The following is a 13,312-nucleotide window of genomic DNA, read 5'->3' on the forward strand; positions in this document are numbered from 1 at the left end:
CCTACCCATCCTGCCTTTCCCTTTGGACAGATACTCAGTACTTTCCACTGCCTGATTCCTGGACCTCCTTGACCATTGCCTGCCACTGATCTCTGCCTGATTTCTGGATCCCCTTGACCGTTGCCTGCCATGGACCTCTGTCTGCCTTCGAACAAGTCTCCCTATGTCTACTCTGACCCAGCTGTCCCAACAGACTCCATCGTCATCAGCAGAGGCCACCACCTAAGGTCTGCCGGCCTCCACACGCAAAGACTCAACCCGAGGGGTACGTCGGCTGGTAAAAGTGAAGCTCTAGTTGGGCCTCTGCCTCTTCTGGGTCCCCCTACCAATGGAGGGGACCTGCAGGGCTCCTCCCTGCAGGTTGTGTCAATCCCACCTTGGCCTAAGGGTCCACAAGCACAACATCTAGGTGGCAGGAGGCCAGATGAAGGGGAATGGGGTGGGTGGTACTTTACTTGATGGGATCCAAGGCGGAGTAATAATGAAGATTAATGGGTCTAAGTTGGGGGGGGGAGGAGGTATGTAATGTAGTGCCCCTGTTTTCCCCTTCTTGATGCCTGGTCCACCTTAAATCCCACTGAGGGAGAGAGCTCTGTTGGCTGGATCCTGCTGGGCAGGGAGAGTCCTGAGGGCAAGACCAGCTGGGGCAGGATAAATTAGTTAGCCTAGCTGAACTTATCAGGCCCTCGTATCTCCAGGAGAGGTAGCTCCTGTAAATCTATGCTGACCCAAAGCCCAGGGAGTAGGAAGTGTACTGCAAAGGTAGGCAGCCAGTTTTGTTGTTGAAGCGCTGTTAACTTGAATAAAGTGAAAGTGCATTTGTAAAGGCTGGAGTCAGTGTGGTTTTCTGCTCCAGCCAAGGTGACCCTTACAATGACACACAGTTACGCTGTGGAGTATCAGACTCTGAACAAGCAGAAGGAAAAGTCTGATATCTCTGTTTGCTGTATGCAGTGGAGTTTAACTTTTTTCACTCCACTGTAGAGTAGTGAGATTTTATTTATTTATTTAAATATGTTAATCACCTATCTTGGGTTCTTGGCAATGTACAATAATTTAAAAAGAAAATTAAAACAACTAAAGAAATTATTTAACATTATAATACACATTAGGTTATTGTGCAGACAGAAAGATTTGGTTTATTGTAAAATCTGCAGTGGCACTGACAGTACATCTGTCTGAAGCTCTCGAAGGTCCATTCAACTGCTGTGTCACTCGGCAAGTTAGCTGAATAAACTTATCTGGCTAGCTTTGCTTATAACTGCATTGCTAAATATATCTGGCTATCCTACAATTAGTTGGATAAGTTTATGTGGCTAACTTTAGGATAGGTCTATGGGATGACCAGGATGTGGGTGCTGAGTGGAATTCCCCCTATAGTATCAAATGCTGAGGAGGCTGGCGGATTAATAGACAGCCCTTCATCATTTGTCTCTGGAAGGTGAAATAGATGTGGATTGCCCTTTGGGGCATCATGACTAGCTACACATAATGCAGCTGATCATAAATCCTGAAGCCCTTCAAGGATGCCATGGAGGATCTCAGTTCCTCAACAGCCACCCTGAGTGATGTGATCCTCATAGTTAACATCCTGCAGAATAAGTTAGAGTGTTTTCAACAGGAAGAGGAACTGACAGAAGAGGTGCTGGTGTTTGTAGTAGGGATGTGCACACTAATTTTTCTTGTCTTTGTTTTGTTTGTTCATTTTTCATTTTTTTGTGTTTCTTTTCATTTTGGGGAAATAGTGTGCACGATTCACCATTTGCAAATAGTGCGTACTATTTCCCAAAAATTAAAAATTCACAAATTTATTTTATTTTTCATTTCATTTGAAACAAAATGAAAACAGGCACATTTCAAACAAATGCATATCCCTAGTTTGTGGACTCCTTGCAGCAGCAAGTGCAAGACAGGATGAAACCCTCCTCACCCAGAAAGATCGATATATGCTAGCCATGCTATGTGACCAATGGGCGAAAGAGAGTAGTGCACTCCTGTCTGACACTCTAATTCAGTGAAAGGATACATTGAAGGCCAGCATGTAGGAATGGGAGCAGCAGAGGCAGAGGGCGGATATGGAAGTTAGCACTCCACAGAGTAGTGTCAGAGGGAGCAGCATCCTGTCAGCTACCATGTCCCCCCCACCTTTATCCATGCCAACACATGGCCATAGCAGAACATTCTCTCCTGAAACAGGCCATGGCTGCAGCAGTTTACAGCACTTGGCAACAGAAAAGTTTATCCTCCTCCAGCAAAGGAGGTGCTAAATAAACATCAGTCACATGCTATCTGGCAGAGCCCACAAAGGACATGGCCTCAGATTTGTTGGTATGGTGTACATAACAAAGCTGTCGGCTAGCCAGACCTTGGCAATGTGGCCCCGCATTTCCTCTTCTGCCCATCAACCAGTGAGCTTAGTGAATGGTTATTTTCAACGGCAGGCTACATCGTTCGCACCTGGCGCCAGAAAGGGAGGAAAAGTTAATTTTTCCTAAAATAAACTGTTGGGTTACCCAGAGTTTCCATGTGAGTGTCAGGAGGACTGAGTATACAGCTAAAGAGAATATAATATAGGCCCTCAGCCTTTCTTGCTGTTGCCAGGTGCCTCTCTTGTTTATTTATTTTAAAAAATGTATATACTGCGTGATCTAAAATTTTCAGCAATGTATAATAAAAAACCCCACACATAATGTTAAAGAAAAAAAAAACAATAAAAGGGCAACGCAAAACACTGAATCAGCAAGACACTGAATCAGAAGTGAGGCAGAGTTCCTCATGCTCTGCCTCATTCCTGATTCAATGCCTTGCTTTTTATTGCACCACTCTAAGGTCCCAACATGACCCTCCCACCCTGTTTCTTTCTTGGTTATACTGGAGTGCTTTGTCCCCAAAAAGAAAAATTGTAAAAACAAGAAAAAGTGTCTTCTTCCAGTCTGTCTCTTTCCTGGTTCTGTAGCTTGCTGAATAAGTCTTCCACTGTTACTACCTAGCCTATTCCTGGTTCTCTCATGGTGACTTGGAGAACTCCTATCACAGCTGGTACCGTTTTGTCCTTTCATAGTACCTTGGGACATTTATGCAACTGTTGGTGCTGCTTTGTGGCTCTTTTGGTGCCTCAGACTGTTCATGTCACTGTTGTTGGTGCCCCTTATCCTCTCACAATGCCCTGGGATTTTGATGCCACTATGCCGTTTACCATACTCTGCACGCTAGCTTTTTTGGGGGGGTGGGGGAAGATTCATGGTACTCTGCTGTTTGCTATATCTTTCACTTTACCTCTTGGGGGTTTTCATGCAATTCTGCTGTTTGCCAAATCCCACACTTTTAGCCTTCAGATATTTATGCCAATGTTTGAGCAGCTTTGCTCACCCCAGTGCCTTGGTGTGTTCATATCACTACTCCTACTGCTTTGCCCCATTCTTGATGCTTTGGGGTATTCATGGCACTGTTCATGCTACTTTCCCCCCTTTCTGTACCTTGGCTGTTTATGCCACTGTTGGTGCTGTTTTATCCTAATTTTGTTGCTTTGGGATTCTGTTGCCTTTGAGGCTGATACCTGCCTGCAAGTTTTACAAAAGCTGGATGGAAAACCTCAATGTTCTAGTAAAAAAAATAGAATACTTTGCTTCCCCTCTTTGACTTTAATGGAAATGACATACATAGCAAATGATATAACTTGTGAAACAAAATGAATGACATGGCAAAAAAACGGGAAATGAAATCAAATAACACACACCAAAAAAATGTTCGATCCGCATCCCTAGGGTGATTTACACAACCATATAAATCTAGGGGCTCTCATTTCCCTTTCTTCTGCAATGAAAGGGATATTTTGTAGCATGAGAATTGTACTTTAAATGTAGAAAACAGTAAGGTAAAACAGTATTTGTTAAAAAAAAAATGCTCTCTTTGAAGTATGATCAACCTACTAAACTCCAAGCAGAAAACCCCAATACATTTCAGATATTTCTGAATCCTCAGGGACACATACACCAAGCTATTTATATCACACATAAATATTTATATTCTCCTGTTCAGTTGGTGTAAATACTCATCACAATTAAAGAAACATGGAATGTTCTAAAATATAGAAAAAGCACTAAAAACGGGATTACCAAACTCAGCATGCAGTAATTATACACTCATAGACTTATTATTTACAATTTTATATCATCTATATTTATCATGTCACTGTGCACATTATCCTAATTACATAAAAAATAAAATAATTACAATACAAATTGCGAAAGAAAGTACTTCATTTCCTCTTTCAGTTAACATGAATGTGATACGTTCAAAACAGTATTATATTTAGTCTCTATCTTAAAAGCTAACTGAGGAAATGTATTTATTTTCATCCAATTTCCTGCACTCTCCCAAGCACTGAAGCAATGTCATCAGCTCTGCAACAAAGAATCACAACAATATGTATTATGTACTACCTAAACAATTCTCTTACCTGGCTGCCTTGGAGTAAATGGTGTTGATACATAGAGATCCTATCCTTCCCAGATTCCTCAGAGGTTGGACTGATGGGTTTGGGATCTGATAGAGATCTCTGTATGGTTTTGATTGGACGAGGCAGAGTCTGATGGCGCTGGGTTGATTCAGCTGTAAAGTGTTTTTGGGGGGTCACATGGGCCTTGTTAAGTCTTTCACTAGACATAAATGTAGATTCCAATAGCCGGTATGGAGAAAGGGGAGAAACAGGAGAGTAAAGTACTTGTGGGGACTTAGGTGGCTGACGGGCCACTAGCTGAGAAAGAGAATCTGTAGGCAAATGAGACTGATAGCCAATTTCCAAAGGGTCAGGTTTCTTTTTCTCAAACTTTGCTGCACCTTGTTGCCTAGCAGTGTTGGGATCTAAAGGCCCTGATGTAATCTGTATGTTAGATGAATAGGGAGTTACAGTTGTTGGGACAGTGAGTTGAGGTACAACAATTCCTTGGGAGTGAGTTTCTGGCTCTGTCTGACAAGCAAGACTTTCTCCACGCTGTGTCTTTTCTGGAGCCGATATATATTTCACAATTTCCACCCTTGGGTCAGGTGAAGTTATGTGAATAGATGGGGAAACTCTCAGTAGTTGGTCTGGTTCTGTCTGCACTGAGCAGTCACTAATGGTCTGGATGGCTATGCTGGATGTTCCTTTGGCTGAGTCATGTTTTCCATCTAAACCAGAGTCTGAATGGCGGGAGAATTTTGACCGGCGACGTCGCACTGGTTGCTCCCAGTCTGCATTATCCTCATCATCAGTCTGGACACTACAGTCTGTACTACGTCTTGTCCGACGCCGGCGGGAAATATAATACCTGTCTTCACCATCCTCATCATCAGTCTGCACACTACTATCAGTTATCTTCTTGACAATATATGGCTCATGTCCCTCATCCATCTCATAAGCATCCCTGAGCCGTGGCATTGAGTTTCTTTTTTTGATGCTCCTGGTACCTTCCCAGTGCTCTTCTGTCTGAAGGGACATCTCTGAGGCAGAATTGGTGAGTGGTCTTTGTGGTGCTGGACAGCGTGGATGTGTCTGCATTTCCTGACCTGGGGCTGCCATAGCTATGAATGGCTGGTTCATGGGTGGCCAGTATTGTCCATTTTGGGCAAGGGTCCTTTGCATTTCTATAGCTATATCAGATACTGCCTGAGGAGGTATCCTTGTTGTTGACTCACAGGTAGGGGGAATAGTTGTTTTCTGCCTTTTCTGCTCTTCCAGTTGCTGTTGTAGCTGTTGCTGCAGCTGTTGAATCTGCTCCAGCTGCATGCGTTGCTGTGCCAGCTGTTCCCTCTGCATAGCAAACTGTGCTTGGCGTTCTTCCTGCTGCTGCTGCAGTACTTGTTGCTTTATTGTCTGCAATTCCTGGATTTCTCTTTGTACCAACATCTGTTCCTTTTCTCTGTGGCGCTGCAACTCTATCCGTTCCCGCTCCAATTCCTCATGCAACCTCAGCTGCCTCAGTTTCTCTAGTTCCACTTTTTCCCTCTCAATCTGTAGCATGTGTTCCTGCTGCTTCCGTTGCCGCTCTTCTTCCTTCTCCTTTTCTTCTTTTTCTGTACCACCTTTGCTAGTAATGATGGCTTGTTGGGCTTCAGTCTGTTGCTTTTGATTTGGTTGCTGATGAGACTGGCTAATTTCTTTAGAGGCATTTTGTACCCCAAATGCTGCCATGCAGAGGTCTTCTCGAGTGCCAACATTTATCTGTTCTGGTCTCTGCACAGTATCCTGTGTAGAAGCTGTAACAGGAATAGCTGGCATGGTACTAACAGTGCTTACTGTACTGCTAATTGCAAGGGTGTTTATAGGCTTTCCTAAATACATGGGTGCCTCCATCAGTGAAGCTGTAGTAACAGTTATAAACCTCCTGGGAGCTGAATATCGATATGGCACTTGGTGTGTGAGTGGAATCCTTGGAGCAACTACTGGTACTCTGGTTAAGCTTGCTAGTGGTACAGTTGTGACATTTCCTGGACCATAGGGTCTATATAGTCCTCGTAGCATTGGCCGCAACACAGAAGCTGGCTGTGTGGTGATAGGAAGTGTAGAGGCTATTGGGGTATTTATGGTTGAGTAAATCATCCCATCTGCAGCTCTAACTGTAGCCGTAGAAGGATACATCTGACGAACAGCTCCCAACCGAGGACCAGAGATATTGTATTGTTGAAGATTTCCATAGCCATGATGAGTTTCTGCAAAGTTAGGATTGTACATCATATTAGCTTTCATAGAGGATAGACCCTGCTGAGCTGAGATGACACTACTTCCAGTTGGGCCAACACTTATAGAACTTGGCCCATACTGTAAGAGATCGGGACTATTTGTGTGCCTACCTCCATATTGGTCCATGGAGTTAAGGGCTGCACACATTCTACTTATTTCTCGAGCTGTAGTAGCACTATATTGAGCGAGGTTAGACTCCTGCAAATTTGGCAGATCTCTTGATGAATATCTGTAATCAGAATAGATATTGGACATTGAGCTGTACCTTCTCATTGGTAGTGAATGACTTAATAAATCTGTGGGCTGACGGAGATCAGTAAAAGAGCCATACTGAAGTCCTTGACCAAGGTAGCCTCCATCAGTGAAGGTATATGAGTTCTTCATTATTGTCAAGTCCATGGCAGAGTCTCCTGCAGCAGACTGGAAAGATGGCTCACTCTTAGCTAAGTAATAATTCAAACCAATTTCAGACAAGTTGGTTTCTGATAGGGATGAATGTAGCCTTCCACTAAGGCCATGAGGGTAGAATTTGTGCTCATCAAACATATTTTGAGTAGAAGATGATAGTTCTCTATAAGGATATGTCTCTAAGGGTTCAGTATCTCTGTTTCCATAATACTGGGCACTAGACCTACTAACTTGAGCTGTGTCACCCACATTCTTTTCAGGCATCATGGACGAAGGGATAAATGTACCAGTACAACTACTGCCAAAGGGAAATTTGTAAACCATATCACAGCATGCCATCTGACTTTCAGGCTTCATTCCTGTGAGATCTAAAGCATTGGAAGATGTTTCTTCTTTGATCAGCTTTGTTACTGTACCAGTTTCTATATCATCCAAATGCACCATCATGGAATGGGATGGTTGACTAATAAGGTTGACTGGAGGATTCTGAGTTTTCAGTTCCACTGGAAACACTCTGTAGATTTCTGAGGGACCTACACATTGATCCTTTGGAAACTGTTTAGGAATGGCACTAATACTGACCATATTTGGGGTTTTACTGGTATGAGAGACCAACACATCTTTCTTAACCAATGATGTCATTTGGTTGGGTAAGTTATATCTTGCAAAAATGGTTTGCTGTGAACCAACATTGTCATCTGGTTTTCCCACATTAGCAGAAATTGCAGCACTATTCATGTTTCCCCTTAAAATACCTGATTGAGTTGTTTGATCCACCTGTCTGACTTGTGTCAGAGACACAGGACTTCCTTGTCCAAAATCTACTCTATTTTGGAAATGATCTGCATAAACAAGAGGTTGTTTTGCTTGGGACACAAGCATGGAAGATGCAATAGTTATACTGACTGTAGTAGCTGTGCCTACAATAGCTTGAGATTGTTCTTGAGCATTGAGATTTATAATCAAAGGCTGCACAGTTGTAGACTGTCGAGTTGGAGACTGATCTAAAGTGAGTGAGTATCTCCTAGCCTCTGTAGCTAAGGAAGTAAGATCCATGCCTTGGTCTGTTATGATGACTGGAGCTGGCTTTAAAGCAGTTCGCAGGTCTACAGCACTACCACTTTGTGGTTTTGGTCCTGGTTCTACTCTAGATGTTCCAGGGACTGAAGATATTCTACATAAAGAAATATTCTCTGCTGGCAGTGCTCCCCAGCTATGTATACTAGCACTGGTATCAGCAATGTTGGCATGTGCTTTAGTGGCATGCATCTGAACAGAAGGGGATGTTGGGCCTCTTTCTATAATTGTCTGTGTTTTGGTATAACTAGATGATAGTTGTTCCTGCTGAATTTGTGCTGTATTCACTGCAGTCTGATTATAACTATGAATTATTTGCTGATGGCTTGCTCTTGTTGGAGAGGTTGTAGGGGAGGTGGAAGAGCTTACATTTATGGGTTTCGTTTGGCTGGATGCATCTGATGCTAATGTGATGACGATAAATGGAGCTTCTTGAGAAGACTGCTGTCTGGAAAGACGAGGTATACTGGACCGGTGAGGTGTCTGTGTCCCTTGAGCTATCATCGGAGAGGATGGTGAAACAGCAGAAGCAGTGGGGACATCATATAGCATCCTTGTACTCTGTGTTTGAGTAGAAAACTCTGCTGTAGATTTGGGTCCAGATCCCGAGATGAGTGGCATATCTAGTCTTGGGACAAATTGAGTGGGACTTTCAGTGGGAGAAGTAGGAGAAAGTGGTGGACTTGAGCTCTTAAAGAATGAAATAACTTTGGATGTTAAAGATGTATGACCTTTGCTATCAGTAGTGCTCTGGAATTTATCTCTTATTGTTTCACTAATTTCAGCAGCATTCTTGTGCCTTGACAGTTCTTTATTTGAGATATAACCTGAGGTCACTTTTGGTTGACCATAACTTCTGTTGGTTGAAGAAACAGATGATGCATCTAAGCCACTCATTGAAGAGGGACTGCTATACATTAGTGGAGCACTGATTGCTTTGGTTGGAAAGGTTTGGTGTGGGGATGTCACAGTAGTGCCCATGCTGTTGCTGTATTGATAATGAGTTATCATAACTTTGGAACCGGAGCTAGGGGCTGCTGATGAGCTATGAAGTTTGGATTTATCATGCCCTTCCTTTGAAAAATGTTGTGTGACTCGAACATCAGGAATCACTTTCCCTCCAATACTTTCAGATGATGAAAAAGACACAGGTGCAGCCAACTGGGTGGGACTTGTTCCAGGAGTAAGTGGGCCACTTGTTTGCTTCATCATGTCAGAATATGCAGTCTCTGCATTCAAAAACTGTTTTTCTTGATATGCATCCTCTTGACCACTTGTCTTTTCCTCTGGCTGCAGAGACAAATCAAGTGATGATGACTGGTGCATTCTAGAAATATTTTGTGATGTCTGCAGAATTTCTTCATATACTGCGCCAGACTTAGCAAGTTCATTCTGATAGTCTGTTTGAGATGAACCCATATGAACAGTGTCATAACTGTACTCATCTATATACTGGTATTCAAAATTGTTCTGACTTTCTGTACTTCCATACCCTACCTCTTGATAAGCATTGTTATAGGATACATTTTGCAGAGATTGTTGCACTTGCTGTTTCTGGAACATTTCAGCTTTTCTCATCATTTCTTCATATACTTCTTCTGCACTTTTCAGTGGTTTATTGGAATGATAAGTAGACATCTTTTCAGTTGGGGAGTAAAGTGACATAAAAGTTGGCAAGTTATACTCACTGCCAGACTTGTATAGTTTGGAAGCAATGATATCAAATCCTTCTGCTTCAGAATCTATCGAGGGTGAATATTCTGAGCAGGAGGATCTGTGAAGTTCTTCCATCTCTGCAGCCTGCCGAAGTTCTTCCGTTGGAGATGCATCCTCAATGGGAGATAAGTTGCTGGGTGGAGTTTTAGATCTTTCTCTCCTCCTCTGTGCTCTTAGCTCTTCTTTATCCCTTTTAGATTTACGTGCCGTGCTTCGAATACGCTGCTGTTCTACTTCTCGCATCTTTTCCTGCTCTCTTAAGAGTTCTTCTTCCTCACGCAGTTCTTCTTCCTCTGATGAATCCTCAATGGTTGGTAGTAGAGGACCATGGGAACGATGTCGTGCTTTTCTTTGCTGCTTAACCTCTTCTAGTCTCTGTCTTCGACTTGGACTGCTGTCACTGTCATCTTCAAGTGATGAAATGGAAGTAGGGGATGTACCTGATGTATAACTGGGTGTGGTTGCAGGCAAGGTTGAAGAATATTCACCCCTTGATTTTTCTTCTGGAGAGCCTGTTAAACTTTCCATCTCAAGTTCTGGTTCCCTGTCTAGACTAAGATCTGTTTCATGGCTCAGCTCCATATCTCTGTTGTAATTATTTGTGCTATTTAATTCAATAGTCTTGAAACGTCGCAATCCCCCCTGTGCCATTTCTTCTTCTTCCACAACTTCTATAACTTTTCTGTCTTCTTCATACATATTGCCTGAGTTCTGAGGAAGTCGCTTTTTGGATGAAGAGCTATCTTTGCCTTTTTCAGAATCAGGTTTGTGACTGATTTTAACACTGCTGTATTTCATGTTATATTCTTCTTCATCATCATCAAGATTGTCCTCTTCAGCACTCATCTCTAGGATCTGTCTCCTCATAAATTCCTCATCAGTCAATTCTCCCCTCTTTGGCTTTGTTGGTAAAGGGGAGAATCCTCCTTCACTGCTGTCCTCCACATAGTCATGGCGCAATTTGCTGCCAAAATCATCAGATGATTCCAAATTTTCCCTTTGAGCTTTCTGGTTCTCCCATTCAATTGAATCTTCATCCTCTTCCATGATGTCTTCTAACTCTTCATCAGAATCAAAAGCTTCAGGTGTAATGGAAAGTGATCGTGGCCTTTGTCTTTGCCTTTGTTCTTCTCGTAACTCATGATATAGTTTTCCTCTGTCACCCTGGTCTTGGGACATCCCCTTTGATTCCAATAGTGGACGTACAGAACTTTCTAGTTTAGTAAGTTCAGAGGGGCTTGGTGGACTGTTTTCCACTTGCCCTGTTCCACTTAGTTGTTCTTCTTCTTGCTGCACTAGGCCAGTGATCTCACTCTGTGAACTCGAGATACCATCTGAGGAATAGCCAGTATCACTCAGGCTCTGAGGACTGCGGGACAGGTCATGGGGATAAGACTTGTTTGTTTCCTGAAAAAGACATAATACAAAAATTAAATATTAAACTCGTTTTACAATGTATTTAAAATTATTCTGCTAACAAGGAAATTCAAATATGTAACTCATTGATGTATTTTGTTTGGATATCAGTTACAGTTCAAGATTTAGAGTTCTATAGGTTATATATTTTCTAACATATATTCTTGCCTTTCCATCTAGGCATCATGTTAGGGTTAACTTAAATATAATATGAAAATTAATTATAGTCAGTTATATCTATCTGTCTATCTATATCAGCAAATTTTCAATAGGATGACGAACTGCAAAGATATATGCATACTTTTAAGCCTGCATAAAAACAAGGTACCCAGATTAAATTGTATTTGAATATCTTTGTGGCTAAAAGCATGCACGCACACTTATGTTTCAAAACAATAGCATTAATTAACTGCATTAGTGGAATGTCTAAGATGTATGTGCATTTTTGGAAATATATGCATGTAGTTTCCAAATACAACTCCAAAATGCCTTTCCTGAAATGATTATTGTCTATGTGGCCAACTGTATGCTTGTTTTTAAAGTGTACACATGTTTTCAGGTGGCTAAAAATCCACTTACCTGAATATGGTTTTCAAAGGCAGCTTATATCTATTTTACCTATATAAAAGGTGCTAAGACTTTGAAAATTTATCCCAAATATAGAACATATGTTTGATATTCCAGGAAGTCCATGTATGATAATCAAGGGAGTGGTGTTGGGAGCTGGTTTGAGAATCCCTGCAAAACCTTACTTAGGTTACCAAGAAATTTCTATTAGTAAACTAGAAAGAAGATTTAATCATTTTGATTATATGATAATATGACCTTGGAAGGTATCTCTGAATGTTTGGAAATCGGTGTTTGGATAATAGATTAAAAGCTAAATCCTAGTAAAACTGAGGTCCTATGGGTTGGGTTACCTAACCCAAAGCAGGATTTAGTTATTTCTTTCCTTATTCACCAGCTGGCACTTATGAGAACCATTTGTAATTTGGGGATCTGGCTTGATTCATATTTGTCTTTGTCTGATCATATTTCCTTCACAGCTAAGACTGCTTATTTTATTTTAAGGTTATTCATCAGATTCACTGCTATTTGTGACAACATGATTTAAGAACAATAGTCCAAGCCTTGGTGATTTCAAGATTTGATTACTTTAACATGATGTTTCTGGATCTTCCCAAATAACTCTTAACTCGGCTCCAGTTAATCCAGAATACAGTAGCAAGATTGACCGGGGCTTCAAAGTGAGTGGCCATTATTAGAGATCTGGGGGACTCTTTGGAGGAGAGAGATGAGTCGCTCTGAATTTCTTGCTGTCCCGTCTGTGCCAAGGGCTCCTGCTGCTGAATTGACTGCAGCTGAACTATCTATTGCCTTCATCTGGTTTCTTTGAAGGGCGACTGCTGAAGTCAACAGGGCGATCGCGAGCCCTTTAGATTGTGCGGTGGAGCGGTGCACCGCTACCGCCGCGCCACCTACGCTGCACGCGCCAAAGGGGCACATGGCTTTGACTGGCTTCATCTGGCGTCGGCTGTTTGGCTGGAGAGACTGGTTTCCACTTTATTAACCCTTGTAAAACCAGCTTTATGGGTAAGAAAAGAAAAGCCAAGATTTTTACATCCTCTCCTGCTCCTCAAGATAATATCGGCCAAATGGATGCTCATGTTAGCAGATTAACTGTAATGCCACAGGAGGACTGCGCTGGGGGCACTTTCAGTGTCTCTCTGAGTCCTGGCAATGGCCCTACCCCTCCTCAACTCCCAGGTATTATATCTGAGGAGATTCCCTCTGGACTTGAACCTTTGAATCCTAATGGGAGTGTGTTTGAGTCTTCTTCGGTGAACTCTCAGGCAGCTACTTCTTTAGTTATCCATTCAGGAAGGGCTACTAGCAGGAATTCTCCTTTGGATACTGGAACTCTTCAAATAAATATTGAAGAACCTTCCAATGTCACACTGGGTGAATTGTGGA

General features: G+C 42.2%; 1 protein-coding gene across 1 annotated transcript in view; it reads right to left on the reverse strand.

The window, feature by feature from the left end:
• The window catches only part of BSN (bassoon presynaptic cytomatrix protein), a 618,895-nt gene that overhangs the window by 240,787 nt on the left and 364,796 nt on the right, over window positions 1–13,312 (reverse strand). The window contains exon 5 of the mRNA XM_029599675.1: window positions 4,460–11,329. Coding sequence (XP_029455535.1) covers window positions 4,460–11,329 — 6,870 coding nt within the window. The remainder of the gene's footprint in view (window positions 1–4,459; window positions 11,330–13,312) is intronic.

This window comes from Rhinatrema bivittatum, chromosome 4, assembly GCF_901001135.1.
Source record: "Rhinatrema bivittatum chromosome 4, aRhiBiv1.1, whole genome shotgun sequence".
Taxonomy (NCBI): Eukaryota; Metazoa; Chordata; class Amphibia; order Gymnophiona; family Rhinatrematidae; genus Rhinatrema; species Rhinatrema bivittatum.